The sequence below is a fragment of the Scedosporium apiospermum genome (genome assembly GCF_000732125.1).
Source record: "Scedosporium apiospermum strain IHEM 14462 chromosome Unknown SEQ_SAPIO_0089, whole genome shotgun sequence".
In the NCBI taxonomy this organism is placed as follows: Eukaryota; Fungi; Ascomycota; class Sordariomycetes; order Microascales; family Microascaceae; genus Scedosporium; species Scedosporium apiospermum.
Window position 1 is genome coordinate 565,349 of NW_015971790.1, and position 19,066 is coordinate 584,414.

Below are 19,066 nucleotides of genomic sequence, written 5' to 3' on the forward strand. Positions count from 1 at the left end.
CTTTCGCACCACATGCGTCTGCCTCCGAGGTATAGTGGTTAGAGGGAGAGGGACCATTTCTTCCCCAAGCATGTAACCGCCATGCCCAATGCGACCGCTAGCCTCATTCACGACTAATATGAAGTAAGTCTTGACATTTTTACATATATGTATACGAATATGCCTTTCCCAACAGCCCTCCATCTCGAATCGGCATTCCTCCCCCTTATACCTAACTTTTATTTTCGCGACAGCTTACCAAACCTCACCGACCATGTCCTCCTCATCGGGTGTCCTAGGCCACTGCGAGCGCTGTGACTGCCCTAAGGATCGTCACTTCTATGCCCAGTGTTTGGGCGTGGATTATAACAGGAAGACGAAAATATCAACCGCCTGTAACGTTATATGGGCACGATGCACAAACAGATCACATATCGAAAGCCGAAGCGTTGCCGAGGAAGGCTTGGAGGACAACGAGCGCTTTTCGGACCAATACATCGATTGTGTGCGTTGCCCAAACCACCCTGCCGCGCACCCTGACGGATTCGGCAACGTCGGGCTGAGCGGCATTGTTTTAACGGCGGATGAGGCGGGAGTTCCGTACCCTACCCCGCGGCGAGAATCCAAGCTAGGCTCGGAGCAAGAAGGGAGAAGGGCGAGGCAGCCGACGAGGAAGGACAAGGGGAAAGACCCAGAGAAAGAGAAGACGAAGAAAGGGAAAGAAAAGGAGAAGGCAAAAGAGAAAAAGAAAGAGACTGCCAAGGCGAAGTCAGGTTCAGCATCTCACCAAGCCAAGGAAGCCACAGCGGAATCATCGGATGAACTCACGAAGGGCGGTAGTTGGAAAGGCAAGGGGAAAGCCGTTCACGACAAAACCCGCAGACCGGCAGTCGTTTCTAAACCATTTGTCGGCAGCTCTAGTGATGAGCTAGCCGCGGATGCGGACGAGCTCGAACAAGAGTATTTGGCCATGCAGATGCGTCAGCTAGCCCTGCAGGAGCGACAGCAAACCACAGTGGCGGCCTCTAGCCGCGAACAAGAGGCTGAAGGGGCAACAGAGGAAGATCTTATCCCTGTCGACATCTACCTAAAGCAAGGCTTAGTGTGCTTTATGTATTCTGGGGAGGAGATTAAGACGCGACCTACGCGGTGGATGACCTACTCTGCGGACGACGGTACGCCGTATTATGTGTTCGAGAGTCAGAGTCTTGGTCTGGCCTTTTACACGTATACCTGGGTAGGAGTCGAGGAAGATGAGCAGGGAGGGTCTCGAAAGAAGGATAAAAAGGAGAAAAAGAAGGAGAAGAAGTCAAAGTCATAATAGAGCTTCCATGTTGGAAGTTGATAGCTAGGTTACTTTTTTCGTCCTTTTACTTTCTCCTCTTTCTTCTTTATTCTTTCCTCTTTCCTCTTTCCTCTTTCCTCTTTCCTCTTTTAATTTTAGGAAATATAGCTTAATAAGATTCTGCTGCTTATACTTTTTTGCGTCATTTTCTTAGATAAATACTGTATTATATATGTTGGACCTGAATGGGGGTTTATGAAACGTATTGGAGAGATCTGAGTGTCGCTTACGATAGGCACCGACAAACCGGTCCCTACTTAACGGTCCTACCCGAGGGCAACGCCTGGAGGAGCGAATGCTAGCCCGAATCTAAACAAAAAGCATTCCCGCCTAATCTGCCGACAAAACAACGCCGCCCGGCCCGACGTTACTGAATCCGTTGGGGTGCGCGGCAGGGTGGTTTGGGCAACGCACACAAAAAACAGATACAGCCAAGACGAAGCCAAGTTCAACATATCACCAAGCCAACGAAGCCACAGCGGAATCATCGGATGAACTCACGAAGGGCGCTAGCTGGAAAGGCAAGGGGAAAACACAGCAAAACCCGCAGAACGGTGGTCGTTTCCAAACCATTCGTCGGCAGCCCCAGTGATGAGCTGGCCGCGGATGCGGATGAGCTAGCGTCACCGCCGAATCGCGGGATGTGACAACAACAACCACGGCACCTCCAAGTCGGCATTCAAGCCGGAGGGTATGTCCATGGTAAGCGCTAACACGGTTGTGGTTATCGATTTGGACATTGGATAATTGCGAAATCGTCAAGGTGTGATGAATATAGATACTCTAACTATTCCCTCTTCCCGCTAACCTGTATTAGTTTAACAGGCTGACACCTGAGCGTCTGGTCCGCGAGTACAGAGACCTCCCAATTCACCTGGAGTATCGGTATAGTCCACGAGTTGGATCTACCAATGCTAAGAGGCCCCATGGCCCTGGTGGATTGAACCTTGGTTAGAGAATGCGTTATATAGGACCCAGTGGAGGGATAGTGCGCTTCGTATTTGGTGAACGGATGATTTGGAAATTTTATATCGGAAAGTTCGTCAACCCTCATGGCACGAACCCATTAGATCGGCATCCGTGACTTACTAACTTAGTGATGCAGTCACGAGACGGGGTGGGTTAAACAACAGAAAGTCAATTCTAAGGTCCAGAGACAATGAAACGCGGCCGCGACCTGGCGATCCGAGTCCATCCAGTCCGCTTGCCATCGCCCATGTTAGCCGATCGTAACGCAGCAATGGTATAGTCCAGTCTAGGACCAGCCCCTGGTACATACGGCCATAGCTCGCAGAATATTGAGGGTCCCGTCCGCTCCCCTGTACACAAGCTGCGAAGCGCCAGACTAGTAGTTGGGTCGGTGACGACCAGCGAATCCCTGGTGTTGTATGTTCTTTTTGGTTCCTTTTCCATTTTGCTTTCCTTTTTTGCTCTTTTGCGCTCTTCGACGGAACTCAGGATGCGTCTTGTGTGTTCGTGTGATGGACGACTTGCTGTTAAATCTGCTGGTGTGAGGTGATGTGGGTTATCACGGTCACAGTGAGCAATAGTTCTGATAGATATGATAGATGCTTCGTCACTTGACAAAGTTGATCGGCTCATCTTGTGAGAGGCTTCTTCCAGACGGTGCGTGAGTCGAGGGTTTGATGGGGCGACTGTTTCTCTAAGGAGTTGAGCTGAAAGAGGTTGAAGGTCGGGAGCGCTCAGGCTAGGGAGGCCTTTGACATCCACGCATAACCTAGCAATGGACAACTCGGTGTGTGGGATTGACGCGCTGGCTTAGCACGTCTCGAGCCTCGTTTAATTTGTTCATCAACTGCTATACACTGCCAGGACAATTAGTGTCACGGAAGGACTATATCTTTGAATTAGGGCAATTGGAATATTTACTTTTTGCTTTACACCCATCTCCCAGCCTTTAATGTGTGGCCTAATAAACCGAATCTATTACCAGTAGCACCAGCTATCGGCCGACAGCATGTAGATGCAAGCAGCCGGAGGCTTAGTTCGATCATGTTACTAACAAGTAATGCCCCAAAAAGTGAGTGCCCACATGAGTGTTTCAACAATGGCCGCAAGCCCAGCAGCACGTTCTTACCAGGCATTACACATCCCGCGCTCTGGCGGCGTGTAATACGCGTACCACACCTCAGGGTTGTCCAGCTGGACATAGAGCGCAGGCGCAACCGCGCCAGCCCTGATCTTCATCCAGTCCTCACTCCCCGGAGAATCAGGCCAGGCCCGAACGAGACCAACGTAGCCGTTCCACAACCCTTCGCCGTCGACCTTGAGGAAGAACTCATACCTCGAGCCCCGCGAGCCTTGCGTGTTATCATCCATGTCGAAACCCGTAGTGTTGTCGTCACGCGCCCAGGCCTGGAAGCGACACCGCAGCTCTTCGACCGAGGCGCCCTCGAGCGCGGGGTCCTCGATAAAGACAAAGTCCATAGTTTCTGCGATGCTGTGTACGCCCGACTTGGCGATGGACTCACGTGTTCCTTGCTGGATGCGGCGCTTGAGGTTGTCCCAGGGGCCGTCGAACTCTTTGGAGTAGGAGCACCGGTAGATGACCCAGCCCCATTTGTCCTCTCCGAGCCACTGGATCTTTGCTTCAGGCGAGAGCTTTTCCCAATCCTCCCCGCTGATGGATTGGGGCTGCTGCTGCTGCTGCTGCTTCTTCAGGGCGGGCCGCGCTGATGAACACATGAAGGGCCGCCGGTTGAACGCGCGTGTGTGTGGTTGTAGTGATGGTAGGCGAGTCGTGAAGGGTGTTGCGGTGGTGGGTCGATGAGTGACGAATGGGGCCGAGGCTTGCTGACGGAGACTCCGGGTCGGAGGTAGCAGGTGGTGATGGATGATGCTCGGAATGGACCTCGGGGAGTGAAACTTCGGCCAAAGTGCGGACGAGGCGCCCATTGGTGGTGGTGGTGGTGGGGTTTTGCAAGTGGAATCTTCTAAGTTTATGGGGTGAAATGGCCTGGTGGGTGCGGCCCTTGGCGGCCCTTGGAAGCGGATGAGGGGCGTTTTAAAATGAAGACTGCCACCTGCAGGTACCAAGCTAGGCCTCGATGATAGGGCCTTAGCTTGACTTGGCGTGCGTCTGCAGTGCAACATTATAATAGTCCTTTTACTGTAGTTTAGTTTCAAGTTTTTAGTTTGTTTAGTTGCCTTACTTGTTACCTCGTGTTGGCGGCCCAGGCCGGCTAGCCTGAGCTGCGGAACCTCAGACCAAGTCTAGCACCGCCCGCTGGCTCTTTTTAGGAAAGTTTCCTTTCCTTCCAACACCGTTTTGTTCCCACACAGTTTCCTGGAATTAGAACTGATAATAGAAACAAGAATTATATGTCAAAGGACTGAAAAAGAGTAGAGTAGACTAATGATGCTTCTAGAACTGACTATGACTACTTGATTTTGATAACTTGAAGAAGTTGAAAGATTAATAATGAAGGAAAAGAAAGACTTTCTCCTCCTAATTCGGAAGATCCTTTTTCCGACTCGTCCGCCCTGGAGCCACATTTGATGTCACAGCACAGCCCTGGAAGAACCCTTCCCGACAAGGGAGTCACTTCTAGCACCGTCTCAGCATGTTAAAAAAAATCTCGTTTCTATGCCTCGATATCCTCTATTCTATACTAGGAGATCCGGATTCTAAAGCTCAAGATGTAGCATCCTATGCCTTGGAACTATTTACACCGAGGGGTGCACCCTGCGAGCAAATGCCATTTCAAATACCCTGCTTCCGGCCTGGCATGCCTGACAGGAAGCAACTCCTCCGCTGCAAAGCTTCCATCTGCGAGAACGTACATGACCCTTACCTCCCCACCTCTAGGTTCTGCTCGTCTCCGAACCTGGGGCTGGAGGGATGATTATTTTCTATGATGAGACGGCCAAAGTGGTGCAGTAATTCAGGCATCTCAATTGAACAGTGTTCCCTTATCTAGCTACACACTCGATGCCATAGGCCATAGGCATAGGCAATTAGTCTTCGGAAGGATACTTCCACTTAGGAATGTCACCCTCGATCACCTTCAGAGCCTTCAAGACTTCGTCGCGATACTCATTGTTGGGGTGAGCCTCGTAGTGCTCCCTGATCTGCCTAATTCGGTCACCAGCCCACGTGCGAGCGAACTCGGAGACAAGGCGGAAATATTCTGGATAGAACTCGTTCCAAAGCGCTGACAGACCCTGCGAGTCGGGAGAGTGTAGCTCGATGAGCTGGAGCTGGAAGTGGACGGCGGCAGCGCCCGCGTCGATGCGCGTGACGACGTCCGAGGCCCTCAAATACTGGAACATGCCCACCAGCTCCCGTAGTGGGGCCATGAAGGACATGATGTCCACGTTACGCGAGTCATTTGAGGGATCAGTGGCATCTTCTAAGAAGGTATCGAATCTGTCCTGGGCCATGGGAGCGTTGAAGATCTCGACGCGACCCTTCATCCCGTTGATATTGTCCTGGAGCAGGGTGAAGTGGGCCGCGTTGCTATTAGAGCCCAGCGCCTCGTAGAGGCGGTCGACAGGCCGTCTTTGCTCCGGCGAGTTTTGCGTGACCGGCGGCAGGCCAGGGGGTAGGCCGTTGGCGTTATTCCAGACATTCCGCCAAAAGTTCTCGTTACCAGCTGCCGGCCTGTCGGTATACGAGCCTGCAGGGTGAGCCTGTCCGATTTCTCTACCTCTTCTGTCGATATATCCCGCGGGACGAGGCGCCCACATTCGGCCGTGCTCGGCAACAGAACCGAAGCGGGATACTGTGACCAATGGTATCGTGTGCTCGACCTGCGTCCTATCGGGAGCGCCCTGGGCCGGGTCTATTCTCCGAGCCTCAACGCCCGGGCTGCCGCAGTTCTGTGATCTCACCATCCAAGCTCGCGCAAGTTCGATTTGGCCTTCTCGGAGCCTCCTCATATACCCCTGAGGGGAGGGGTAAGTCAGGGAATTCTGCAGAACGACCAAACCAAAGCTCGTGACCCATTTATACGGGCGCTTGCCACCGTCGCGCTTCTCCAGGTCGACGTCGCGGGAGACAATTGCAAGGCCCTGATCATCTTCATCCGCCGTCGCGATGCCCCTTCGCTCAAGGTCATTTCCCCACTCATCCTTGTTGGTTTGGGAGCACAAATCATAATCGATGTCGCAGGAATCGATTTCGCAGGTAAGAGGCTCGGGTATCGCAACCCTGACTTGACAGCACAGAGCCTTTTTCCTGTCCCAACTGCAGAGGTTCCAGGAACTGCCACCCGCATGCGCGTCGACCTGCACCTCGAACAAGTCCTTTCCATCCTCGTGGGTCTTGCAGTTTGCCCCCACGCAATCGGGCGCGCTACCGCGCCATTTGCACTCATACAGCCCGGTATCCCACGGGCAACAATACTCTGCCACCTCGTTATTAGTCCGAACCCCTTCCCTCTCCCTAGACTGATGATTGGAGAAAACTTACTTTGTTCCGCACCATTAAAGCAAGAGCCCTTTTTTGTCGCAAGCTGAACCGTGTTCCCGCTGCACTGGGTCTGTCCGGAGCTCCCCACGCTACAACGCCGCAAATTCCATAAGACATTAGCCACCAGCTCTGAGAAAGTCATTCACAAGGAGACATGCGTTTCGCAGCTTACCATGGGGTCCAGTAGCAGCCGTCAACTACTTGCTTCCAATCGTTGGCCTCGCAGCAGAGCACCTTGCGGCCTCGGGCGCACTTCTTCAGCGGCCATTTCTCGTCCGCCGAGGATCCGCCCCCGTACCTCGAGTCGCCAATCTTGGTCTCGCCCGCGTGGCACTGCCCGTTGCAGTCGCCCCAGATGCCGCCGTCTTTGGGTGTTCCCCGCCACGTGCACTTCTTGCCCGTCGAGCCCGTGGGGCAGCAGACGGGCACTCCTTGAGTGTCGTCCTCACTCCCCTAGTGAGTGGCAACATTCTGGGTCAGCGTAGCCCCCTTAAAAAATAAAAGAAAGAAAAGAAAAAGAAAAGAAAGAAAGAATAAAAATGAGATAGGGAATGAAGGGGAGAGAGACTCACGCATCCATTTCTATCATAAGCCACCAACTCCTGCCCATCGGGACACGTCATATCTGCCAACTGCGTGCAGTCGTAGTCTTTCATGATCTGACAGCCATCTCCGTTCTCCAGTTTCAGGGTCTCGGCCACATTGTTATCGTTCATGGCCAGCGCCTTCACCTCGGTCGTATCGATATGCGAGACTTGGTACCCCATCAGCCCGCTCATAGCCGAGTACTTATCATCGTCGGTGTCGACGGCCCAGATCATGGAGCCACCGAAACCCATCTCATTGGCCCAGTCTAGCTTGAGCGCAAACGTGTCGGCGTCGTCGTATGAAATCCACTGGTTGTTGTCCCAAGTGACGTACTTGACGGCCGCCTCCTCGTCGAACACGGGGTCCAGGTTGGGGTACTTTTTGAGGATGGCCTGAATCTCGTAGTACATCAGGATGCCGGCCTCGTTGGAGCAGGGACCCTTCTTGGCGCCGCCGGCAAATGGACAGCCGGGTGTCTTGCAGCTTGGGTCGGCAAGTTCGAAGGCGCGCCCGTAGAAGCCGTAGCCGAGAACAACCTGCTCAGGCTTAACGCCCACGCGCCAGAGGAGCTGTGTGGCCAGCTTGATCTCGGTGAGGTTGGTATGTGCCTGGGCGATGGCACCGATCGGGTTGTGCTCGTCCCTACGCACTTGGCGTTAGAGGAGCGAGCGAACGAGGGAGCGGGAGTGAGGGAGGGTCAAGAAGAAGAAGAACAAGAAGAAGAACAAGAAGAAGAAGAAGAAGAAGAAGCGCTTACCATGTCCCGTGAAGGTCATAGCTCATCAAATTAGTCCAGTCGGCATACTGCAATAAGCCCGGCATATCGAACCACCGGAGGTACCAGAAAGAAGAAGGGATGGTGAAAGTCAGGCCCAGCCGCCGCGGCGACGCGTCAAAGGTGTTGCGGAGGGTCTTCATCAGGAGCACAAAGTTAGGCGTGTCTTCGTCGTGACCGCCTCGGTCGCCAGCGCCGGGATATTCCCAGTCGATGTCGAGGCCGTCGAATCCGTACTTGTTGAGAAACTTGACGACGCCGTCGGCGAACTTTTGGCGGTTCGCTTGGGTGCGGGCAATCTCGCCAAACAATGGCTGGGTGACGGTGCCGTTGTCGGAGAAGGTCCAGCCGCCCACGGCGACGTAGACCTTGAGGTTGGGGTTATACTGCTTGGCATCGACGGTGATCTGCCACAGGTCGTCCTCGTGCTCCATGTCCATGGTCACGAGCTGATAGGTTTCGGGTTCGATGAAGACGAAGGCGTAGTTAAGGTGCGTCAGCTCTTTCAGGGGCAGGTCGGACGGGGACTTTTGGTTGCATGGCGACCGGTAGCTCCAGCCCTCATAGTAGCCGATGACCTTGTCGAGCGCCGCGCCCTTGGGCGAGCCCCCCGGCGGCTGAGGCTCGAGGATGCAGTTTGACTGACAGCCATCCGTGCAGAATTCCTCGGTGGTACCGCAAAAACCGTGCTGACTGCAGCAGGCGTTGAGTTTGCAGGTCTGGCCGGGGTTCGCAGCGTACTGGCCGCACTCGGCCTTGGCATCGCAGTTGGATTGGCATCCGTCGCCGCAGTACGCCGGCGAATAACCGCAGTTGCCAGAAGGTCCGCAGCAGGCTCCGTTGGAGCATGGGCGGCCGGGGCCACAGGTGTAGGGGTCGTCTTCCTGCCGACGTACAAGGCCGTGGGGGACGGACGAAACCGGCGCATTGCCAGCAGCTGGTGAGACAGGGGCGGAACCGCCGGTGGCCAGGCCCTCAGACCGGGCATGCAGCTGGGGGACCTCTACCGGAGAGCTGCCATTTCTGCCGCCGATGTAGAGGGCGAGAAGAACAAAGAAAGTGAGTGAAAGTAGTGAAAGGAACGTGGAGCGGCGTTCCTTGAAGGAAGCCATGCTGATATCAGAGTTAGGACTTGGTCCCAAAATGAGCGGACGACGGAGGCTCGAACGAGTGACGGAGAGTTAGACCTCCTTGGACGTCCTGATAGAAGTCCATAGTCGGGAACCATGGTGGGCGTGAGGACGCTCTTAAGCTACAAAGCACCAACAGGCACGCCGGGGGCTTCGTGGACGTCGAATCGTAGACCGACCGGGCCAAGACGCCGTTGTCATCACGGGCCGCGACATCGTTCTGCACCTCGCAGAGATGAACCGACTTGTTGCCGCACCATGGCTGAACGAATGAGGCATCAATATCCGGCCAAGCGAGCCGTGCGGGGTGTTCAAGCTACCCTGGCAGTGCAGTAAGTTGAGTGCGATATTGATGTTTGAAACTATGCTCATCTCCGAGCTGCACTAGCTAGATCCTACGCTAACAGAGTCGCGTCATTCAAGTATACAAGAAATATCTCAAAAGTTACTACCATCACTGCCAAGACATTCCTAGAAGTAATGTCGTCGTGAGAGTGGAATCGTGAGGTGACATCATTCCTTATCACCCGCATTAGGGGATGGAGTCTGCATGGGGCTTGAAATTAAAACACGGCCCCACGATTGATAATCTGCGCCCCGAGGGTTCCTACGGGAGCGATCCGAAACTAGTAAGTTCCGAGCTGTACGTAAAAAAAACATTGATCTGACAACATGAAGACCGAGGTCATAATTTGCGAATATGCGCTATGGCTTCCGTATTCTTGGCGTATCCGCGTATCACCGTATCCGCACGAAGGGGGAGAACTAATCTTACTCTCTGAGTCCTTTCTCATGGGAGAAGGGGAGGAGGGGGGAGGAATACAAGAATGGGGGAGGCGTATGAGACGGGTACACGCGCGAAGCGGCGAGGAGACTCTAAAACGGACTTAGGCTGGGCCAGGTTTGCGGTCCGCCTCTTTGTTCTCTTGCCTCTTTATGGTCACCTCATCCTTTTCTTGAGAGTGAAGCCCCCCCCCCCCCCCCCCCAAGAGCCCATTAGAGATCCGGACGCCTCATTCTCGTTCCTTATCCCTTTCTATACACACTCGTTTTAACACACAACTTCACTCAGTCACTCATTTTGAACATTTCGAGGCAATGGAGCTCGAGTGGTTCCCCCTACGCTCGTGGGCGTTTGTCCTTGCTGTCGGCATTGTGGGCGTTGCAAATGCCCAGCAATTCACCGATATCACGCTCGGCCACGCCGCCTACCCGGGGCTCAGCGAGCAGTGCTACGAAGCCCTCAACACGACGGTACAGAGCTGCCCGGGCTTCTTGGCTGTGCATTCGGTTGAGATGCCTCGCCTGGCGTCCCCTATACTCGACGCTTTGTGCACTTCTGGCTGCAAGTCATCGCTGACCTCGGTCCGCGGCGTCATTGCCTTGGGCTGCGCGGCCAACACGGACGTCATTGAGATGGGTCGTGTCGTGTACCCGGCGACATACCTGATCGACCGCATGATTCACGCCTATGACGTTTCCTGTGCAACGGACAGCGCCTCGGGCGTGTATTGTGATGAGATCTACCTTGACAACCTCGCCAACGGAACGACCGCTGACGGCTGCTCCGACTGCGCCCTTGGCGTTGGCAGCATTCTGCTGAACTCACCATTTGGCTACGATGCTGGATTTGCCGCCGACTTCCAGTCTCAGACGGCGAGCTGCGGGGCGGCCGGCTACGACATCACCTCTCCCGCTCCGTATGCCATCAGCACGAAGCCGCACTCGTCCCCCACCGGGGCTCCGACGTGTGCGTCGCCGTATATCGTCCAGCCCGGGGACACATGTGACTCAATCGCCACGGCGAAGGGGGTGTCGACACACTCGGTCATCAGGGCCGGCCAAGCCATGCCCGACTGCTCCAACCTGGTCCCTGGCAAGGCGCTGTGCCTACCGGAGCCGTGCACCTTGTACCGCGTCCAGTGGGACGACACCTGCGCCGATATCCTGGCGGCCGTGCCCGGCTTGAGGGCTCACGATCTGCTGACGTGGAACCCGAATATCAACCCGCTGTGCACCAACATCGACTCCATGTATGATGATCAGATCTGCGTCAGTCCGCCCGGAAGAAGCCTGGAGGACGTGACGACAATCACCACGGGGCCGCCGCCCACCGCAACTCAGCCACCCCCCACGGCAGTCCCCCGCCCTCCCAACGCAAAGGCCGAGTCGCACGACCAGTGCGCGGGCTGGTACGAGGTACAGAATGGCGATTACTGCCAGCTCATCTCGGTCCAGCATGGCATAGAAATCCGCGATTTCTTCTTCCTCAACCCATCCGTCGACGATCCCGACTGCACCAATCTCTGGCTCGAGACATCGTACTGCGTCAAGGCGGTAGGCGATATCAACACGTACCCCAGCTACCCCTATTCCACCACTCCTCTATACACCCTAACGCCTTCCGACTATGTCACCACCACATGGCCGCCTCTTCAAACTGTCGCGCCCAGCGCCACGCCCATTGTCGTGCTTCCGCTGGCCGCCGGCTCGCACGCCGAGGCTGACGGATGCCTCCGGTTTGCCCAACACCAGCCCATCCCCATCCCGAGAGATCAGTCCGAACAGACAGATGTGCCTTCCCTGACCAAGACGGTCAACTCCTGCGATTATGTGAGCGCCGCGCACAACGTGCTTCTCGAGGAATTCCTCGCATGGAACCCGAGTCTCGAGGGATTGGACCCTTGTCAGCTGCAGACGGGCTACCGGTATTGCGTGGCGCACAGCAACGCTACGGGTGAGATTTATTTTCTTCATCACGTCGTAATACCTACCTAATAAGTAACCGATTGCTAACACGAAGCGAAGAGAGAGATACTTCCGGGGGCGAGTGCCTCGAAATCACAACAACGCCAGAGCCCGGCACGATTGATACCTGCTCCTGCTTTACTCTCCTTAACGGGTTCGACGCTGGCAAATATCTCTGCGAGGATATTGTCCACAGCAAGAACTTCACCGTGAGCGACCTGCTCAACTGGAACTCGTGGATCGGCAGTAGCGAAGCCGACTGTGATGCTGGCCTCTATGCCGGTCTCGCGGCCACAGACGAGCGCCCGCTCTGCATCAACGGAGTAGGCGGCTCGCCCGGGACGGACCCCGTCACTCCTCCCGGTCCGACGCAGCCGGGCATTGTTGATGGTTGTCGGGCGTACTACCTCGCCGTCGCCGGTGATGGTTGCTGGGACATTGCTAACAACCACGGCATCTCGCTCGAAGACTTGTATGCCTGGAACCCGGCGCTTAATGGGGATTGCTCCGGCCTCTGGCCCGACTACGCCTACTGTGTTGAGGGCCCCTCGTCCTCGGGGCCGGGCACACCGCCAGGGCCGACGCAGCCGGGCACGATCGAGACGTGCCAGGCGTGGCACTTGGTTGTTGCGGGGGAAGGGTGCTGGGATATCCAGCAGCTTTATGGTATTCCCGACTACGCCACCTTGCTGCTTTGGAACCCCGCTCTCGGGGCTAACTGTGAGGGCCTGTGGCTGGATTATGCCATCTGCGTCGGAGTCTGAGTAACGTAGTTATACATTGCACAGAGCAAGTTTTTTTTTTTTTTTTTTCTGGCAATCACAGGCACGGGTTGGATATGTTTACCTGAATCTATGCGAGACGCTTGCTTCTAGGCGGTTAATTTACAATTATCCTTCGTGCATTATGTTCCTTTTCAACTTGCACAGTTTATGCCATCCCTCGCGAATCCTGAAACTCCAATCCCTTAAAACTGCTTTGCGCCCAAGCTCTGCCTTTTGCAGAAAACAGGTACTCGCGCTTTTGGTCTCTTTGTGGGTTCTCCTCTTTTAGGTCACTTTTGACACACAGCCCTATATGCCTAGCCCCTTTTTTCGTCCCTTAGACTTGACTCAGTAGATCTGATGCTGAGATCAATGATATCATATCTATGACTGCCCAGCAAGGTTCCTGTATGGATCTATTCTTAATCTCCTTTCTAAGGGCTAAAGTACTTATTTAGGTAGCTTTACTAACTAGCCGGCCATTGCATGTGGACGTGTGTGCATGGCCTCGTTTTTATCGACAAACATCCGATGACGCCGACACGGCTATGCCGCGTCGTGCCAGAGTTGCCCCATGAGTGACAGGGATCGGGGCCGCGGTGTCACAATGACGGGGTTACGGGGGCCACGGAACAATACTCGGAGTTACGGCGACCTAAGACCACCGATCTCCGACACAGCGATTGCGGGGTTCGAGGAGACAGACTGACCGGGGGCTGCCTCTTTAGGCGTAATTACTGATCAGGGTCCTCTTCCGAAATTGTAACCCACTCGGCACATCGCTAGAGGACGGGGCAGCGCAGAGCGAACTCGCAGCCCGCAGCCCGCATCACGGACCAAGAAACTAGATATCAAAAGCACCCTTCTGCGGTGGGTGACGCTGTAGCGCACATGCCACTTCCACTGCCAAGACAGCTGGCCTGACAGAGCCATCAATATAAACCCCCACATAATAGTAGCAGCCTCATGCACAGGCGGCCGCATCGACTCTCTATGGCTCCACCGAGCAATGCAGATACAATTGAAGGATTACGCCCAAGGCGACCTGGTCGTACTGTATATTGACAAATGGCACCAGAAAACAGCTTTAGGAGGGTACTTCCGCCCGATCTGTCCGCTAGACACTAGAGCCCAGCGCAGCAACGACCAGGTGCGGAGCTACCCTAGACTCCCCCTTGCGGTCATTACGATTACCCCTCAATGATATCTAGTCCCGAAACAAACCTTGGCAGAGGAGCACATTTCGTTTTCTGGACAAGACATTGGATGATTGGGACGCTCCTTCCTTCTGCAACTCTGTAATATCACTAACCCACTGCAGGAGTGGAAGGAGCGGGCGCTAGTGTCTGGGCTTGCACTCCTCCGCACGTGGGAATCAAATCGTGAAGAATTTTAGTGGATCACGGATCCACGAGTGGTTCTTGCGGGTCCGATGGGCCGCCCCTTGTCAGGTACTCTACGTCGTACTGGCGCCACTAATCCTGTCTCGGTAAGTCTACGGCATGGGCCGGTCCGATCATCATGAAGGCGGAAGGGATTCAGCTCTATTCCGCTCACCCGCGCGTGCCCACGCCTTTACCTCCGGTCGTATCCATCATGAATCAAGCACCTTTTTTTTTTTTTTTTTTTTTTTTTTTTTTTTTGAAAACGAAGTAGTGTTCAGACAAAGGACTTGGACTCGCGGGATTGTCGAAGCCAAGCCCCGTACAGGACGCAGAGAATACCATGCGCCGGCCCTGCAGGTTCTGCAAGCAGCTAGTGGCATCTCCATACGTAGCCAGGTACGAAGTATATGTACTTATTCCTTCGCAGCCTGACATTATTCGCGTGGTCGATCGTCGCGCAACGCGTTCGACTTCCTCCTTCCGAAAGAGCTGAGTACTTTACCTCGATGTCGGTCTTCGCTAGCCACCTAATCCGCTCTCCCTCGATAAAAATGCATACCACTGAATTACGACATGATGTGCAGCGCGCAGGGCGCCCATCTCCATGTCAAAGCAAGACCCCAAGGTCCAAGAGGATAAAGAGGTCTGTGCCGTCCTGGGCAAGCTCGGTAATATGCGCCGTACCAACGCCGTCCAAGGCAGCCCGGCAGCTTCTTGGTGAACTGGAGGAGTGCATCATCCCTGGCGCGATTTGGTGGATACTAAGTGTTGTGCTAAGGACAGCGCTGTCCCACTTCTAACTTGGATTTCGAAGGATTTCGAGAGACTCCGTACCCGTCGGCCTGTTGCGGAACAGCTTAACAGGCTGCTGGGCCATAAAGGACCAGATCGAGATAACATCCCCCCCCACTAGAAGCCAATTACTCCTAGGATAATAGATGGAGCTCTTGTTCCGCTAAGAAGGAGGAGAAAGGACGAGGATATTGTTTTCGACGTATGCAAACTACCTCCCGAGTTATGCTACTATGATTCCGCATTCGACTACGATGTTTGTGGCGTGGTATTGTATGTTTGTGCTGCAGGATCTGCCATTTCCCGCCTCATTGCGAAAAGATGGCCTTTTAGCTAAGAATCATCCAGGAACATGATTACGCTCTCCGACAACTTCTGCGCAACGGTACCGAGATGGATTCAATATCTATAACAAACATTTTGCGAGAGCCGTAATGGGCAGGGGAGGCGCGTCGGAAAATGAATATGAATTATGCCTTGGTCATGGACGTTGGATTTTTGGGCTGGTGGAAGATTGCACAAGAGTCTAGTCGAGACTGCACATAATCAGTATATGCTTCGACTCAAGATCGAAATCTGACCACGTTCCCAGTCTTGTAAGCCGTCCAGCCTGGTCTGCGAGCTATCAGCCCATACGGGGCACGTAAGCCACTCCCACTATGTGGCGCTGCCCTTGCTTTCCTCTTCTACCCGCCGACACCCGCATCGGTCGGTTCGTGCCGTCCCGAGCCTGCTTCCCCTCACGTTTCTACCAAACATCAACTCTAATTTCAGCCTCGAACAAGTAGAATACTACTTACTACCTTCATCTTTAATTAGAACTTAGAAGAAATATATGCTTTTAATCTTCCTTTTTACTAACTCTAGTTTTTTATAAACTAATTTTATATTAGTTTAAAAGATACTTATCAAAAATAAATTAAATAATTACTTATTATAATAAGCTATACTATTAAAAAACTTATTGGTGAAGCGCAACAACCCCCGGATGCTCGCCAGCAAACGCTCCAAACAGTTGCGAGTCCGGATCCGGCAGTGGCGAGCCCCCTTATCGGAACTGCACGATAACCTTACCCTCGCCAGCTGTCACAGTGTAGCTGAAGGCGCCCTGGAGAATAAGGGGCTCCACAGGGCCACTAAAATGCGTTTCAGCGAACTGGTCGCACTGCGCCTGCGTTGTCGACTTGTCTGAGAAGAATGCGTTCATCTCTGTCGTGGGCAGAGGGAGACGAGTGCCGACTGAAAGGAATTGACCTTGTTGAACGGCGGAGGGGCAAAGATCATTGGCTTCAATGACGTCATGCCACTTCCACACATGAACACAGAAACAACACGCAGCAAAGGATCTATTATAACCCAATCTAGAACGGCCGTCTAGCACATACGACCATAGCTCGCAGACAATTGAGGGTCCCGTCCGCTCCCCTGTACACAAGCTGCGAAGCGCCAGACTAGTAGTTGGGTCGGTGACGACCAGCGAATCCCTGGTGTTGTATGTCTCTCTTTTTTGTTCTTTGAGTGTTTCATTTTTTTCTTTTTCATGTCTTCAGCGGACGTCAGGATGTGTTTTGTGTGTTCGTAAGAGTGGACGACTTCCTTCTGAACCGCCTGGCGTTAAGCGATGTAGGTTATCACGATCGTATTTAACTTACACCTTAGGTTTTTGTGTCACAAGAGGAAGCAGCTCGCTGGTTCTGTGAGACCTAAACCGAACAATAACAATGAAACTTGCTTGAAATAGCAGTTCTAGACACGGATCGAAACGGTGCCGTTTTCACGCAGCTGAAAAATGGCCACAATATCTCTCGCACAAATCCGACTGAACGCCTCCGCCGACCTATTGCACCTAGTCAACTGTAGGCGCCGCACGCACATTCTTCGAGCGGACGCATGATATCGAAAAACATTCTCTGGGCATCCACCATTGCGACTTCGCCCTCATCAGCTCCGGCTCTGTAGCCATTCTTCGGCCCCGAATCCTCAACCCACCGGAGTCCCAGGAGGACAGCGTCCCGATACTTGGACCCCATAGTGTGTCCCAGATTCTGCTTGGCGACTCCTTGCAACAGCCTTTGAGTATCCCTTGGGTTGTTTTCGTAGCGAGGAAGGATGTATTTGAGAGGGGTCCAAAGACCAATCTCTAGCAATACAGAGCTCAAGCTGAAGATGTCGTATGCTGCCTTGAATCGTGGCGAGGCGGCTGTAGGTGGATGCGCGTTGCTGGAAGGGTTGGCCGATGGGTCGCCCGTGCGGGGGTCGGGGTGTGAGTAAACCTCGAAGCCGGGAGTTGAAACGAGAGGTAGAGATATGTTCTCTTTCCCAGATGGGCGCGAGAATTCAAACCCAATCACGAAGGGATCCCCGAACATGATAACTGGAGGGTCGCCGGTAGTCTGATTCGAGCAAAAGAATATGACTTTCCTGCTATCAAACCCTTTATGAAACCACCGAACCTTGTGGAGCTCGAGAAAGGTCTGGGCTAGGCGTCGTGCCAACTGAAAGCGCTCTGGCAAGCTCGGTTTATATGACTGAACTGGCCTCTCCTTCCCCTTCGTCGTGGCCATGTCGAGCACTTGATCTAAGGAGACTGAGCTGATCTCGGAGCCCGAAATAGATTTCGGGAGCCTCAGTAGGAGACCGTATCTCTTCCGGACGACGTCATCTAGAAACCCCAGTCCTGGCAGAATCCCGAGCTTTTGGAGTTTGTTCTCGAATTTAAGTAGCTCGCAGAGCTGCTCAACTCTAGACACTGCCACCAGCTTTTCTGGCTCTGTGAGCCTGCCATAACCGATCCAGTCAACCAACGCCACAGTCGACTCGGTTTCCGAGGCTCGACCGGTGAGGTGCGGCTGTATCTCTTTAGGACGAGCCAAGTCTTGATGACCAACATTGCTGGCGCCAAACTCCCAGGTGTTCCAGTTCTCAAAGAATGGACTCTGGTCTATGACGGACTTGCCGTCTATGTCGTAGGGCTGCTGTATCTCGATTCTCTTCCGGAATAAAGCAGCACTGGCATTGAGTTCTGAATCGTCCTGCAAGTATGACTGCAAGACATCCAGGCCACAATCGTCGTCTGTACTTGCCATTATCTGGCAATGTACATGGCTATCAAGCTGGATTCTATCCGCGGTTGATAGAATGGAGGTGACTGCTCGGTTCCAGTAGCTCATTCGGGTGACGGCATCAACCAAGGTTTGCTTGTCCGAGGTGCCCCATGGCTTGGCTTGGAATGCAACTTTCTTCCTGAGCGACAGCCGGTGCTTAAGAGCTAGAGCTCTCTTCTTGTGTTCGAGGATGACGCTTAAGCCTGGAGAAGCTTGAGACAGCCCAAGCATCTTGAACCGTGATTCGGTGCCCCCGCCGACGTTGTAGGATGGCTCAGATGCCGCCTTCTCCCACTCCAGCAGGCCGTATTTATTCAACACCATCTCTGCTTGCTCCAGCCCAATCTGGAATCGAGCGAAGGCGTCAGCGAGATGTTTCTCAAGGTCGATTTTGAGTTTACTCGATCCATGTTCGCTCCATCCGGGCTCTGCAGTTGAATAGTGAGAGCGCTCGTGCTGCTCCGAGAGCATGGCGATCAGAGAGTGGAACGTTTGGGGCTCGTGGGCTAGTTTGAACAACGTTTCAGCCGTGTCGTCCCCGAAGTTGCGGACGTCCGCAATGATTTGGGAGATTACAAGAGCCTTGTCGGCGACTGCGAGCAGGCCGCTAATGCCAATGATAAGACTTGCGACCTCCATTGCTCATAACATGAAACGAGCTGCCTTTGAAGGCGAGATGTATTCATGGATCGAAAATGCGAGATGGGTTCGAGGGCGTCATGGTACTCGGAGCAGGTAATTTGTTCGACAGCCCGGCGTCTGCAAGGCTCCAAGCCCCTGGCGCGGATTCCGCATCAAGGCGACGCCACCACACCTGATTCTAGTTTACATGCATGCACCTACTAGATGTGACGTGTCTTCATTGGTTGGGCACCAGCTCTTCTGGATCATGCCGCATCGGATCCAACTGGACGCCACTTTCAGCTATACCCAATTCCTTCATCCCGCCAGGCTACCTGGTGAACGTCACACAATGTAGAGGACTTGAGTTGATATATACTTTGCGCTCTCCGGTAATGACA

The 19,066-nt window shown here is 53.8% G+C and overlaps 2 protein-coding genes and 3 pseudogenes across 2 annotated transcripts; 2 read left to right on the forward strand and 3 right to left on the reverse strand.

Annotated features, from left to right (window-relative positions):
• Nucleotides 1-253: 253 nt before the first annotated feature.
• On the forward strand, nt 254-1,300 carry SAPIO_CDS3855 (annotated as a pseudogene; the record flags this gene model as incomplete).
• Nucleotides 1,301-3,418: 2,118 nt separating this feature from the next.
• On the reverse strand, nt 3,419-4,240 carry SAPIO_CDS3856 (annotated as a pseudogene; the record flags this gene model as incomplete).
• Nucleotides 4,241-5,302: 1,062 nt separating this feature from the next.
• Nucleotides 5,303-9,233, reverse strand: SAPIO_CDS3857 (Bacteriodes thetaiotaomicron symbiotic chitinase; the record flags this gene model as incomplete). The annotated part of the gene is made up of 5 exons (XM_016786552.1): nt 5,303-6,693; nt 6,759-6,847; nt 6,931-7,211; nt 7,331-7,988; nt 8,104-9,233. The coding sequence occupies 5 exons, from the start codon at nt 9,231-9,233 to the stop codon at nt 5,303-5,305; spliced, it is 3,549 nt and encodes a 1,182-aa protein (XP_016643895.1).
• A 1,116-nt stretch (nt 9,234-10,349) lies between these two features.
• Nucleotides 10,350-12,763, forward strand: SAPIO_CDS3858 (LysM domain-containing protein; the record flags this gene model as incomplete). Its single annotated transcript, XM_016786553.1, has 2 exons — nt 10,350-11,988; nt 12,060-12,763. 2 exons carry the CDS (start codon nt 10,350-10,352, stop codon nt 12,761-12,763), a joined length of 2,343 nt encoding a protein of 780 aa, XP_016643896.1.
• A 4,027-nt stretch (nt 12,764-16,790) lies between these two features.
• SAPIO_CDS3859 lies at nt 16,791-18,683 on the reverse strand (annotated as a pseudogene; the record flags this gene model as incomplete).
• Nucleotides 18,684-19,066: the final 383 nt, after the last annotated feature.